The sequence below is a fragment of the Melospiza melodia genome, chromosome 18 (assembly GCF_035770615.1).
Source record: "Melospiza melodia melodia isolate bMelMel2 chromosome 18, bMelMel2.pri, whole genome shotgun sequence".
Classification (NCBI taxonomy): domain Eukaryota; kingdom Metazoa; phylum Chordata; class Aves; order Passeriformes; family Passerellidae; genus Melospiza; species Melospiza melodia.
The window spans coordinates 11,195,566-11,210,898 of record NC_086211.1 but is presented as its reverse complement, the minus strand read 5'-3'; the positions used below and the strand labels follow the sequence as shown (position 1 = coordinate 11,210,898).

At 49.2% G+C, this 15,333-nt stretch overlaps 1 protein-coding gene across 2 annotated transcripts in view; it reads right to left on the bottom strand.

The window, feature by feature from the left end:
• Positions 1-46: 46 nt before the first annotated feature.
• CARHSP1 (calcium regulated heat stable protein 1) overlaps positions 47-15,333 on the bottom strand; it is a 37,330-nt gene continuing 22,043 nt past the window's right edge. For both annotated transcript variants that reach the window (XM_063171097.1, XM_063171099.1), the window contains one exon: positions 47-1,637. In XM_063171097.1, the coding sequence (XP_063027167.1) occupies positions 1,475-1,637 (163 nt within the window). In that variant the 3' untranslated portion in view covers positions 47-1,474. The remainder of the gene's footprint in view (positions 1,638-15,333) is intronic.

Here is a 15,333-nt window from a genome sequence, read left to right as displayed (position 1 = left end):
ATCCTCCTCAGCATCAGCTACCCAGGGAGCAGACTGGAAACACATGGAAGCACTGAAATGGTTGCATTTATTGTAAAGAAAGCAGGGGGTGATATTCCAACAAGCTGCACAGTGATAAACCCACCACTACCAAGGCTTATGGGTCATAAAAACAGAACCAAACCCAAACCCCAGCACACCACAGTGTAACAGGCACAGCTAAGGGAAAACAGCCAGCACAGCAGTTCTGACCCCACATCACAGCTGGGCACAGATCAGCTGCTGTGAAAGGCTCAGGACAGCTCCTGACAGCCAGCACCTCTTGGTGAAGCTCCAAATACACAACTGAAGCTACACTGTTCCATACAACTAACAAGAGTTCTGCCTTTTTTTGTTTGTTTTTATTTGCAAAGTCAATAAAAATCCACTGTTAGGAAAATAACAGAGAAAATTTCTTCATTTGAAAGAAAAAAATATATATGGAAGGCAAATAGGAACAAAACCAATTTAGTAGCACTACAACTACACAAAAGTCTGGGGAAGGGTGGCCCTATCACATCCTACCAAGGGAGTTTGCCAGGGAAACAGATGCAGAATTACTTCACCAAGACAGCTGAGAACTGTCAGTGTTTAACACACCTGCTGTGCAGCAGTGCAGGTGCCCTGCCTGCCCCTGGCACACCATGCCAGTCAGCTGCATGCAGTCTGGAAGGCAAATCTTCAGCCTGCTCAAAATTCAGACACCCTCTGAGGCTGCGAAGTATCCACTACTCTACCGTTTTCTACCACTTACCTTGGAGCAAATTTAAATTTGGGATGGATTCTTTTTTTTAATACTGGCCTATAAAATCTGTTGCTAATCAACCATCAAGGCACCTAAATAAAGTCACAAACAACCCCAGCTTTACCAGTTTCCACACCATTTGCAGGGGTGCACCCGATGGGCACTGGAGCACAACCCCCTGATGGAGATCTTCCACCCTGTGGCAGCTGCTCTGTTTGTGAGCTTCCTTCCATGAGGAAAACAAGTCAGCAATGAACACCTCTGTGTGTCAGCCAGGGCATTCAGGCACTAAATCAGCAATAAAGGTGCTGCAGCCCTGGAGAGCAGCCCAAGGAGCTCAGAGCTGGGCCGGGCCACCTGCACCAGCAGAGCTCTCCTTGAAACCTCTCCCCCCTTCCCCTGGGCATTTCCTGGAATCAGTTCACAAGACAAAAGAAAACCCAAACCTCCCCTCCTCCACCAAGCACACAAACTAGGTCTCTTTAAATACATTTCTTGTAAACACATTACGCTAGATTTTTTTCATTAGCATTTGAATTGCCTTTTTTTTTTTTTTTTTAAATCAGGCCAGCTGTAAAAAATGGTAATTTTGGCCTGCATCTGCTTTATTGACAATGCAGTATTTCCTCACACACGGAATTCTTCAGGCAGGTCCTGCAGCCAGTTGCTGAGCAGAGCCCACCTGGCAGCAGCCACGCTCCAGGGGACGCCTCAGGAGCTGATGACGTGCCCTGACCAGGTCTCGTGCTTGGTGCCAGGGGCCAGGTGGGTGATCACCACCTCCACTGCCTGCAGCTTCTCGTTCTTGGGAGGGATGGTGCACATCTTGTAGGTGACCTCGTCGCCTGCCACGGGAACGTACTCGCCTTCAATGCTGTGGAGGGAAGATCCAGTTAGTCAGGAGTCACAGAAACACTCGTTCTCTTCTGCAGCTGACTGAATTTTTTATCATAATTGTTAGCTTAGATGCTCAAAGTACTTCAGGGATTTTATAGAGCCTGTCATCTGTCAAAGTCTGAGGCTGATTTTGGTTGTCTCGCAGTGAAATCCTATGAAAATGCTATAAACACCACCATAGCCCTAAAAAAATCAACCAACCACAAGAAGTACAAAATAAAACCCAATAAAACCCACAAAAATCCCCACTCCAATCTGCCTTAAAGAATATTCAGGTGAGCCCAGGCTTGGACTGAGAGCTGTGCACCAACACCTCACTTGCAGCAGCACTAGAGGGCAGGGCTGCCAAAGGCTGCCACTTACTTCGAAGATCTGGTTTTTAAACTAAACAAAATTGATCTCTTTTTGGTTGGTTTCCCCCCACTTCTCACTTAGGCTTTTGAAGTTTCAGTTTGGGGTTTTTTGTTTTTTTTTTTTCTTAAGAAGAACTGTACCATGTAATGGCAAGATTTTCCCTTTAGGTTACTCCACCATAACACAGTTTGAGGTATTAAATAAAAAAGGAGCCCAGGTGAGATATGGTATCAAATATCTCAGAATTACTTGCTATGAGAAAAGAGAGTGTTGTCATCTTATTGCAGGGGTTCCATACTGCTGTCTCCTTATCACAACAGTTCCATACCTTCTTGGTGTTTCTCATGGGCATCTCCTCACAGCACTGACTCTTTCTCCTTCCCAAAGCAGCCACTGACTCCAGTTCCCTTCTCACCCAGCCACCCCACTCTTTTACAGCACTCTCATTGCTTACAGCTTCTCATTGCTTACAGCTGTGGCCTGGTAAAGTCAGGCCTGTTCCTGATCTTTGATAATTGGCCCAGCTGCAACTCCTTAGGGGTGAGATTCCTTTCTATACTATCTTTATTTTCTTATATTCCATCCCACTACAAGAGAGCTCTGCTATCCTGATGTGTGAGCCTGCACAAGCACCCACCCAGCACTCAGGGACATTTCCAGGAGGCTCCTCCTGGCCTCAGCTCCCCCAGAGTGATGCTGCAAGACCTGCACTGTGCATTTGCTACTGCACATGAGCCTGGGTTTGGAATCAGTGGGAGATGCCAAAAGAGCTTCACCTTCTGTTCAGAACAAGGTGCTGATGACACAGAGCTGCAAACAGCCCTCCTCACCTCCACCCCGTGTTTGAGATCACAGCTTTGTAATAAAAATCCCAGCATGGGCCACTGAGCACTGGCAGAGATTCCTCCCTCCTGCCTTGCCACGAGGCTCTGACAGTACAGAAGATGCCACTTCACCTTTCTTTAAATGTACCCACACCTACAGGCTCAGCTTCCTTCCCCTGCCCTGACATTTCTCAGTGAAGGTTTTCAGTGTTTCTCAGCAGTATCTGTATTTGGGAACAGATCAACACTAATAATAAATTCTACTGGATGCCTAATTGGTGACACTTGCTTGTGAACTCCTGAAGTCCAGATTTGGGTCCAGGAAAGAAAAAATAAGTGGTCAAGGTCAGGAGTTTGTAGTGCACCACTGAGTCTGGTATTTGCCTTCTCTGAGAGCACGCTGGGAGCATGCTCACCCCACCCAGAAATTTTACCCCATGTTTTGCTAATAGCAGAAATCTCAGATTTTAGCAGCGTCCTTCATATGCACTCTCATTTTGTGACCCATTAATCTTAGGGATTTTCTATTGCAGGAAAGGCTGGCGGGACTGATAGGAGACAAACACGCTGGTCCCTGCTGGGAGTTCTAACCTCACATCAGAGTTTGCTTCTCCCCACAGTTCTGCAAAACTTCTCCAGCTCTGCCTCTCCCAGCCCTTCCCCTTTTGAGGGCTCCTGTGAGAGCCCTGCCCTGCAGCTCAGCTCAGGCTGTGGTGAGCCAGAGCAGCCCAGACAGGACAGGGTAACCAGGCAAGTACAAGGGAAGCTGAAAATGACCCCTACATCAAGACTTCTCCCATGGGAAAGTCAAAAGAAAAGTCATTGTTTGCTAGCTGATTGTATCAACGTGATATTGAAAATGCTGCTGTATCTAAATATGAATCTAAAACCTGCTATGAGGAGTTAAAGGCACTCCCAAGGCCTGGGGTTTGAAATGTTTGAGGGAATAAAGTCTTTCAGAGTTTATTTCCCTGGAAATGCCTCTACTCCAGAGCTGCCCCTGACTGTGGCAATCAGACCCAGGAGGGAATATCCTGAGCTGAACCCTTCAGAGCCCTGCCTGGGAAAATGGGAGTAAATTGAAGGCAGAAGAAATATTTACACCAAAAATGAAGATAAAACCTCCTTCATCAGACCTGACAGCCCCTTCCAACCCACACAGGCTGATCCAGCTGACCTTTATTTACTTCCAGAGTCCGCAGGCCACCCTGTCAGCCCAGCCCAGGATCACTGGACAGGCTCTCACATCTGACCTTTGCTGTGCTGTGCTCTCCAGTCACTGCCTCCATCTGTGCCCCATTTCCCCCAGTTCCAACAGGTTTAAGATCCTTTCAGGTGTGGAGGGATTGCACACCCAACCCTACTGTCCTTCCAGGAGCAGAAACTAATCTACCTTTTCTAGTGCCACAGACCCAGAAGGTTACCCTGACCTTGAAACAGCAGTTTTGCAGTGAGGATGTACTGGAACCTGATGAGGGAACATGAAAGCCCCAACAAGAGACACAGGAAAGGGTTGAAAGAGTCAAACCAGAAGTGAAAATAAAAATGGTATATAAAAAAAAAAAAAAAAAATCACCTTTCCTACTTAAACCTCTTGAATCTCGAGGAGGATCAAAGGAACCTTGATCCTTTGTGGCAAAAAAAAAAAAAAAAAAAAAAAAAAGAGAAAAAAAAACTTGCTATAAAAGCTAAAACCACTAAAACTGAACCAGATCTCCCCTTGGTGCTCCAGGCAGCACTGCAGAGCCCCAGGCCCTGAGGGAGCAGGAACTTGTCACCACTGCACAGCCACCCCCAAACGGATGCCCTGCCCAGGAAGGAATCTCAGGTTTGGCTGAAACACCTTTTTTTTAAACAAACAGGAACCTTACATGTTTTTTAAAACCTCTGTAAAACAGGATAAGCCATGGTTAGTGAAATAAACGTTTGAAATCTGCAAAAGTGGGTAAATATGGTTAATGCAAAAGGAAGGTGGATTCACAGTCTCCCAAAGCACCAATATAAAAAAGCTTTAAAGTCCTGAAAAATGGAGGCAAATGAGGAATCACTTGAATATTCAAAATCAAGTGAGGAAGAAGTGCAGCTTGAGCATTTAAAAGGATGGGTGTTTTGTTAGGGAATATTTTGTTTAAATGGAAACATGAATATGTACCTGGACAGGTTCAGGTAAGGTGTGTGTTGCAGGCACACTGGTAACAAAGTGATTCTGCTTTTCCAAGAAATAAGACCAAGTGAATCAATACACACACACACAGAACATGGCTAATACAGCCCACACTGCAGGCAGGGAGAGGAGAAGCAGAGCCCAGCCTGCAGGACACACTCAGCTGTCACTGGAAGCCACCACATCCCTCAGGCCTTGGGAGGCCCCTGGTCTGCCAAGGAAAAAGAAAAAAAAAACAAAATATGTGCTGACCCCCATTTCTTATGCTGAATCCTGAGGTTAAATACTCGTGTTCCTGCTACTGAAGGGATCAGATTGTGCCCCACAGAGCCCTGAGCATTGCCCAGCCCAGGCAGGGGCACTTTCTCTGCTAAGGGAGCATTTCTTGCAGGGCTGAGCATTATGCTGACAGCATCAGATCCTTTCTTGGTTCCACTGCTTATCCAAGCTGACACTACAGGTGACTGGGGCTTGTGATAAAACCTCGTTCAACCCCAGGACAGCTTCATCTGATCCCTGCTTTGCTGTCTTTCCTCACTTGTTGAGGTGACCCTACCCCTCCTTTGCATAGCTGTGTATAAAGGTTGTGGCCACACAAACATCTCCAATTTCATTCTCTGCTTTTGCCCTTTAAACCTTCCTCCCGCAGATCAGATATTCTTTTTTCTCCTGCAGGTTTGTGATCCCTAGTTATTTTTGGTGCCCAACAAACATGAGATGATTAGCTCGCTGCCCCCAGGGCACAGGAAAAGCAAGAGGACAAAGGTCTGCAGGCTGAGCAGAGCTGAGGGTGAGCAGTGTCCCCTGGGCAGTGTTTGCCACCAAAAGCTGCTGCTGGGACAGACACAGAGCCACTCCAGCCCTGCTGCCACCACATGTGATGCTTGGAAGGAGAAACACACCACACCCAAACTTTGTGGAGGGACGCAGAAAGGACAATGTGACGGCACTCAGAGGGGGTGACACGGGGGCACTGCAGGCAGAGCCCTGCACAGAGCTGGGGGAGATCCTCCAGCAGGAAGCAAACCTCCAGCACTGGGCAGGAAATGAGCTGGAAAAGATCAGAGAGAGTAAACAGAGCTCTTGGAACAGACTCAGCCTACAACAGCCATTCCGTAAACAATGTAAGTTGCCTGGAAAATTTGGTAGAGGAAGTTAAACATGGACCTTTCTGATGTTACATGTTGATTAAATAATTTTAGATCTGTATTTTTTACTTTCACCCTCCATATATATTAAATATTGATCTAGAGGAATGTGGAGGTTTCCACTGCTGTTTGAGCTATTGGAGTGCACTTTCAATTCAAAATAATGAATATCTACATACCCAGGAATCTTAAGACACTTCAGCAACTTCAAATTCAAGCTAAAAATAGGAAATGCTTCCCTGATGTCAGAGTCAGAGAGACACAATAGAGTGAGTTTTAGATTATCCAGCACCTCCCATTTCCCAGCTCAGTGCCAGTCTGGTATGGTGGAGCATTTTATCCTGCACTATTTTTAGGGAACTGGGAGGTTATTAGGAAACTACCTAAATAAGGAATGTTCTAGTTCTTCCTCCCCACAGCTGCTATTCATATTCCAGGGCTCTAGTTAAACCTCTTGGGAAAAGCCAAAGTCACGTGGAAACATTTAGGAACAAGAGTTTTCAGTGAATTCTGACCTTGCTGGTCACCAAGCCTGCCATGGGTGACACCATGAGCACCTCCATGGGCTCTGTTACCTCCTGGGCTTCTTAAAGTTTCTTGACATTTCCTCAAGAAACCTCAAGTGTTTTTAACAGCATGATACACCAGAGTAATGAACCGCTGTGAGTTACTAATCCCAAATGCCCTCCCATGCATTCCCTGTGCAAGCAGCACAAAGCCAGCAGTGACTCAGGGAGCTGCAGGGCTGCCTGTCCCCACCAGCCACACCAGGGACTGGGACAGGTGAGTGTAAAGGGGCTCAGCCTGAAGGATCCCAGCTGTTAATATCTAAGGTCTCTCCTCCAGGATCCCCTGAGCTGTAGCAGAGACACCTCCCAGCTGCCCTTCTCTCCTGTGCCCAGCTCTCCCCTGGCCATGGTGTCTGAATCCCCATCCAGGGATAGCTGTGGCTCCAAATCTGCCAATTCCTGCCCAGGCAGCACAGACACCCTGTGAGGAAGGAACAGGAGAGAACTTTGCAGGGATGCCTCTGTGGGCTCAGCCACAGACAGACAGCTGCTCCTGCACACAGCCAGCCTGGATCCTGCCACAGTCCCACCCAACACAGTTTGGATCATGGAAGGGCAGGTTCTGGGGAGACTTCGCTGCAATAATGACCCCAGCATTATTATCACAACCTGACTCTCATGCATGCAACACTGCAAAGGGAGTTTTCTGACCCAGCTGTGGGGGTGCAGAACCCTTACGGAAAAGATTTTCCATGTTCTATTCATTTCCAAACCCCTCTCGAGAAAGATCTGGAATTCTGCTGCCTCTCCTCCCTGCCCCAGATAATTTACCTATTTCAGACCCTTCACCCTGCAGCAAAGCATCAGAAGGGGAGCCCATCAGGAAGGATGTGTCCGGCCCAAAGCATTAAAGTCATCCAGGATTTTGGAGGCAATCAGAAAACTGAGATTTGGCTTCCCAGCACCCCCAGAGCAGTTGGTTGCAGTCAGCAGAAACTGTTTTGCTGGTAGTTCACAGAAAAGCCAGAGAGGCCAGAGGAGATTGTTCTCTCAGCTCAGATTCAGCTCTCAGATCATTTAGAATTACCAGATAATTTTAAATTCCAGCCCACATCGTTCCACTCCAGCAGAGGAGCAGCACCACAGAGAAGCCAGGAGATGTGGCACTAGTGCTGTGCACCAAACAGTGATCTGGCAGGAAATCAGAGGGAAGGAAGGAGCATGAAAAGATGATCTCTCCATGGACACAGCAGCTCAGAGCTGGGCTCTCCCTGCAGGAAGGTGCAGCTGACAGAACACCTCCAGCAGAGCCAGCAGCTGGAGTGCACCAGCAGAACGGGACACCCCCAGCTGGGAGCCCAGAGCCCTCGGGGGCTCAGCCCTGCGGAGTTACAGACACTGGAGGCAAACCTGAGATCACACCACAGTGAAGTGAAGCACAGCAATGTGCCCAGGATGTCCCTGGGGGAAGCACAGCCTCAGTCCTCCGGAGCCATCACTGCCCAGGGGTCAGGAGCCCAGCCTGAAGGACAGCCTGAAGGCCTCTCTGCAATGCAGCATTTTCCCCTTCAGAGCCAAGTGCTGGCAAACTGCAGAAAACCCACAAGCACTGAATGGTTTTTTCTTTTTCATTAAATATGCTGCTTTGGCAAAACAAAATCTTTTAAAACACCAATAGTGTGGTCCTTCATCCATCACTGCTCTCTGATGAGCCACCTCCTTGCCTTGCCCTTGCAGGGACACAGGCTTCAGGCCAAATCCCAGATAAATGCAGAAGCCTGGGGCACAAAGCATCTCCATCATGTGCCCACTCCCAGATGCTCAGGGGAAGCAGAAGGGTGGGTGCAGTGCTCTGATGCACAACACTTGGTCTGCTCCCCCAGGCTCCCCATGTCCCCCACCCCTCAGCAGCCCCGTGGGAAGGGAAGCTGGTGTGAGCCTGTCTGAAACACCAACAGCCAGCACTGCAGGGATTGCTGTCTGCCCTCGGGGAACACCCCACAGCTGCAGGTGGGACAGCAAGAGGGGATGGGGCACAGAGGCACTGTGTGTGCTGGGAGCATCTGGGAGAGCTGAATTACTCCTGGGAGGGAACAGGAGCCAAGGAGGTGCCACACAGGAGGAAAAGCTCTCACTGGTGCTGTAACACCAGCACACAGGAGGAGAAGCTCTCACTGATGCTGTAACACCAGCACACAGGAGGAGAAGCTCTCACTGATGCTGTAACACCAGCACACAGGAGGAGAAGCTCTCACTGGTGCTGTAACACCACCATCAGTTCGGTGACAGTGGAAATGGAAGCACTGACAGTACATGTCGCCATTAAAAATGTAATTATGGGCTTTTTAAAAATTTCACTCCAGGCAAATGAATTCGCCTTTGCTGCCTGCTTTCCAGAGATGTTATCTGAATTACTATCTCAGCAACTCCTCTGCCTCCATGCTTGCCAGCTAGGGGTTTATATTCACTACAGCAAGCACATTTTGTGTTTGTTCTAGAGAGGGGTGAAGTATGAATCTGAGAAAAACAAAACCTCATCACACCAAAGAGCCATGACATTTCCCTAGCACAACTATTTATACCAGGTTGAGAACTGTCTGCAGCAAGCACAAGGATGCAGGGCTCACTTGTACCCAATCAGTTAAAAAAGAGAAGTGGCTCCACACAAGTGTTATCAAACACCAAAACAAATCATCTCTGCAGCCTTCAGAGCCACTCATTGAATCAAAGCCAGCAGACAAAAAGCCCCTTCCAAAGCCAGTGCTGCCATGCAGGCTGACCCTGGCAGGCTGCAGGACTGGGCAGGGAGCAGCTGCTGAGGTGCAGCACAGCCCAGGGCAGGTCCTGCAGCTGGGGAGGGACAACCCCAAGCACCAGCACAGGCTGGGCTCACCCTCTGGATGGCAGCTCTGCAGAGAGGGACCTGGGCGTGCTGCCGGGTGACAAGTGACCATGACGTGCCCTGGGGGCCAGGAGAGCCAGGGGGAGCCTGGGGTGCCCTGGGGGAGTGTGGCCAGCAGGGCAGGGAGGTGACCCTGCCCTCTGCCCAGCCCACTGAGGCACAGCTGCAGGGCTGTGTGCCCTAAACTCTGCCCAGCCCACGGAGGCACAGCTGCAGGGCTGTGTGCCCTATCCCCTGCCCAGCCCACGGAGGCACAGCTGCAGGGCTGTGTGCCCTATCCCCTGCCCAGCCCACTGAGGCACAGCTGCAGGGCTGTGTGCCTGTCTCTGCCCAGCCCACTGAGGCACAGCTGGAGGGCTGTGTGCCCTAAACTCTGCCCAGCCCACTGAGGCACAGCTGCAGGGCTGTGTGCCCTAAACTCTGCCCAGCCTCATTGAGGCACAGCTGCAGGGCTGTGTGCCCTAAACTCTGCACAGCCCACTGAGGCACAGCTGCAGGGCTGTGTGCCTGTCTCTGCCCCACTGAGGCACAGCTGGAGGGCTGTGTGCCCTAAACTCTGCCCAGCCCACTGAGGCACAGCTGCAGGGCTGTGTGCCTGTCTCTGCCCAGCCCACTGAGGCACAGCTGGAGGGCTGTGTGCCCTAAACTCTGCCCAGCCCACTGAGGCACAGCTGGAGGGCTGTGTGCCTGTCTCTGCCCCACTGAGGCACAGCTGCAGGGCTGTGTGCCCTATCCCCTGCCCAGCCCACTGAGGCACAGCTGCAGGGCAGGGAGGTGACCCTGTCCTTTGCCCAGCCCACTGAGGCACAGCTGCAGGGCTGTGCCAGCTCTGGGCTCCTCAAGGAGCCACCAGAGAGGTTCCACAGAGGCCACAGAGGAGAAACTGCAGGTGCTGGGCCAGTTCAGTTTGGAGGAGGCAGGACTGAGAGGGGATCTCATCAGATGGAATTATCTCAAAGGCTGTTGCCAAGAGGATGTGGCCAGGCTCTTTCCAGTGGTGCCCAGCAACAGGACAAGGAGCAATGGCCATGAACTGAACACCACAAGTTCCACCTCATCGTGAGGAAGAAATTCTTTATGTCAAGGGTGACTGGATCTGCGAGGGAGAGGATGAACTCTCCCTGTCTGGGGACATTCCAAACCCACCTGGATGCATTCCTGTAACCCGCTCTAGCTCACCCTGCCTTGTCAGAGCCATTGGATTAGATACTCTCCACAGCTTCCTTCCAACCCTAACAATTCTGTGATCCCATATTGCTACCCACATCTCACAAGTACAACTCAATATAGCAGCTTTGGTGCAAGATCCACTCATAAAACATGTCCACAGTCCTGAACAGATACACAGAAAATTTTGCAGACATGAAGTGAAGCTTTCCAATGTCACAAACATATGACTTTATTTCTGGGCTAATGCTCACTTATAAAAAGAAAATGCCAATCCAAGTGTCGTTATTATCTTACAAAAAATAAAGAAACTTACAGGGAACAGACATCCCATCCTATGGAAGACATTTTCACTAAAGTATAACTTCAGAGCTCCTCAAAGCTTAGAGGAGAAAATAATTTAATTCCTCAAATTAAAAGTTTATGTTGAAAATCATAATAATCTGCATGTCAGGCAGCTGGTGCCTGTGCTTAAAGCCTTCACTAATCATCACAGCTTAGTGATGAGCACAGAGGAACAGTCTATCTTGGTGAATCCAGACTGGCATAACCATTTCATCCAAGCTCCTGAAATCCCAGATTTTGGGAAGAATTTGGGAGGAACAATCCGCTTTCATTTCATGAGAAGATGCCTGTACCACACTGAGACAGTGAACAGGCTAACATCTCCCTCACATTCAGATTTAACTGAATAAATAGATGGAAAAGAATCACTTGATAAACATGAGGAGGATCTCAAAACTCTGTGCAAACCAGAGCCACTGGAGTCCCCTGAGCCACAGGCCTGGTTACAGAATGCTGCCACAAAAAGCAATTCCAGTTAATAAAGAGCAATCTATCAAATTCACTGTGAAATAAACTGAAATGAAAGGCATTACTAATTTGTCCTTCCAGTGTTGCCTTGCATCAGAATTAAGACAGTGACACCATCACCCTCCAGCACTAAAAGCTGTTTCCAGCAACTCAAATATACTCTGAGTAATTAAAGAACACAATGTGCTGAAACCTTCAGTACTTCAATAATAGCACTTTTCCCTAACAGGTTGAGGCAGAAACATCAGCTATTTTTGAACTGAAGCTCTGAGACAGTACCTACATGTGAAACATTTCAAGCAGGGGCCCATTCCTGCTACAATAGAAAATGCTGTTGACTTCAAGAGAGCAGAATTGACCTAGAGAAGCTGTAAAAACACAAAACACTTCAGTCCTACAAAATCTCTATGAACTAAGATGCTTCTGAAAGAGCAAGGAGAAGAGCCTTTGAGCACACAGTTTCTGCCAGAAGAAGGGCATGGTTTGCCTGCTGTGAGATGGGAGGAGAAGTGGAGGTCCATGGTGAAAGACAAGTCAGTAAACACCACAAAGGGCTCAGAGCCTGTTTGGGGCAGGGGGAGATCACCAGGGAGGGAGAGGACCCTCAGCACTGGGACAGCCAACCATGGGGTGGGCAAAGCCTCTGCCAGAAAGGCACAGGTGCCACAGGAGTGGGTGGGGAACAGCAGGTGCCCTGCAGCCTTCTCCTGCAGGGACAGCACAGCACATGGAGCCTGCTCCTGGTGTGAAATGGACTGAAATGGCACAGCTGAGAGCAGAGAGAGCCAGGCTGGGCTGTGGCTGAGGGCCCAGAGCCTCCCACCCTGCCCACAGAGCACCTCTGCCCCTCTGAGCCCTGCCCTGCTCAGCCTCCCCACACTGGGTGGTGCAAGGATGGAGGAGCAGAGAACCTCCAGTGCCAGCCAAACACTGCAAACACCTCCACAAGTGAGGCTGGCCATAAACTTTTGCAACCTTTTGGCTGGTTTAGGAGGGAGGGAGTGGGTGGCAGGCAGGGGAGGTTGGCACAGCTCTCCAGTTACTCCAGTACAGTTTATTATTGATGGCTCTCAGAGCAGTGTGAGAGCAGATGGGATCAATACACCAACAGCACAGCCCACCAGAGGGGACTCCTGTCACAGGGGCCTCGCACAGAGCACCAAAAATCACATAAAAATCGCACAAAGCTATTTTTGTAATGTCACTTGGGACCTCAGCATAGGAGACATATGGGAGTCTTAAACAGGGAAACAGAAAAACATCTCTGGAGTTGCTACTGAGTAGAGGGGAATTGAGGTCAGACACACCTTGTGCACCCAGAATCAAATCCAAGACAAAGATGTGTTGGGCCATAGGACAGGAACCTGAAAGAGCAGTTCACATTTTGTACAGACAAACAAAACAGCAAACTCAATCAAAAAGTCATCCCCGGGGTTTTAAAAGGAATAATTTCACATAACTGAAGAAAATTTTACTGAACTAGTTGGAAGAGAAAATGTACAAGGAAAAAAAAAAAATAGGACTGAAAATAGACAGTTCTTTAAAAGGAATTCATTAGAAGGCTGAAAATTCATGTTTCTGCAAGAAGGCTGTTGTAACTAAACCCCTGCTGATCAGTAACTGTATAGGTCAGACTACATGTTCACAGTTAAATTTTTTAAATTGTGACATAGGAAATGCTATTTTTAAGTTATTCAGGAAATGAGGAGAAATAGTGCATTTGCATTAGACAAAAGAGAAAGGAGATATTAAAAATGTCACTTCCTTGGGTTGAACACAAGTCAGATCACTGAACCTATCTGCACCCATGAGCCCTACAAAGCTTTGGGTTGTCAATGCCCATGGTGCAGCAACACTCCAGAAACCTGGAGGAAAGCCAAGTGCTCCTTCTCCAAGGACACATGCTGCACACACAGCCAGGAAAGACAGCTGGGGCAATGGGAGCGGGTTTGGTGAGGTTTGGTTGACTTACCACTGGATAACCACCCTGAACAACAGATAAGGATTATACAGCTTCAGTACTGTGAGCAATAGGTAAAATAAAACTGGTGGTAGAGGAGGTTACAGGAGGATAAACATCAGTCTTAACACACACACCCTCAGAGACCAACAGCCCCTGGTCAACATCCCAGCCTAGGAACAAATATTAAAATTGCCCATTAAACCTTGCAGATTAGCCAGGCCATAAACACCAAGGGCAGAGTGTGGGGTGTGCTGGGGAGTGCTGGGTAGGCAGAACTGTCCCAGGGGATGTGCTGGGCAGGCAGGGCTGTCCCAGGGGATGTGCTGGGCAGGCAGGGCTGTCCCAGGGATGTGCTGGGCATTGCTGGGCAGGCAGGGCTGTCCCAGGGGATGTGCTGGGCAGGCAGGGCTGTCCCAGGGATGTGCTGGGCAGGCAGGGCTGTCCCAGGGGATGTGCTGGGCATTGCTGGGCAGGCAGGGCTGTCCCAGGGATGTGCTGGGCATTGCTGGGTAGGCAGAGCTGTCCCAGGGGATGTGCTGGGCAGGCAGGGCTGTCCCAGGGGATGTGCTGGGCATTGCTGGGCAGGCAGAGCTGTCCCAGGGATGTGCTGGGCATTGCTGGGTAGGCAGGGCTGTCCCAGGAGATGTCCCAGGGATGTGCTGGGCATTGCTGGGTAGGCAGGGCTGTCCCAGGGGATGTGCTGGGCATTGCTGGGTAGGCAGGGCTGTCCCAGGGATGTGCTGGGCATTGCTGGGTAGGCAGAGCTGTCCCAGGGGATGTGCTGGGCAGGCAGGGCTGTCCCAGGGATGTGCTGGGCATTGCTGGGCAGGCAGGGCTGTCCCAGGGGATGTGCTGAGCAGGCAGGGAATGTCCCAGGGATGTGCTGGGCATTGCTGAGCAGGCAGGGAATGTCCCAGGGATGTGCTGGGCATTGCTGGGCAGGCAGGGAATGTCCCAGGGATGTGCTGGGCATTGCTGGGCAGGCAGGGCTGTCCCAGGGGATGTGCTGGGCATTGCTGGGCAGGCAGGGCTGTCCCAGGGGATGTGCTGGGCATTGCTGGGCAGGCAGGGCTGTCCCAGGAGATGTGCTGCCCTGCAGCCAAGCCAAGACTCTCACATCCAGGAATCAGGAATGCAGCCACGGCTGGGAATGCCAGGCTGGATCTGCACCAAACTTTGACACTGCAGAGGATGCTGAGGTCACAGCAGGTAAGCAACTCTGCAAAGACTGGGGATAAAGGGCTAATGCGATTATGGGATGTACAGAGAGAGAAACAGAGCAGAACTGGAGGAGATTTTATCTCCTTACACTGTAACTGAGTGTGCAGTGTATAGTCTTAACATTATGCTTAAATTCTTCAGTCTCTTTTCTAAGCATGCTGCAAAGACTGGCTTAGACTGGAGAAAAATTCTCAGCAAGGGACTTAAAAAGCTTTATCTGCTTAGTTTATCAAAAGGTAAATTCAGAGGGGGTGGTTCTCAGTGTGTTCAGAACAAAAAGGGTTCAAGCACTAATGAACTCTTTAACAGAGAAAGCTTCAGCTATAAATTGCTCACAACCTAAGCTAGATAAATTCAAGGAAGTAATAAAGTGTGACTTTTCTCAACAGTAAAGGCAATTAACCTTTAGTTTAATAATGGTACAAGCAGTGCAAAGTAAAAGTAGTGAATTTTCAGTGTTATAAATCTTTACATTAAAACTAGATACTGCATGAAATATTTGCTTCAGGTGAATGCAAGTTTCTGGGTCTGGGCAAAACTCATAGCTTATTCTAAGAGATTTAAGGATCATCTTCTAGTTTTTAACTCAACATATTTATAATAATAAC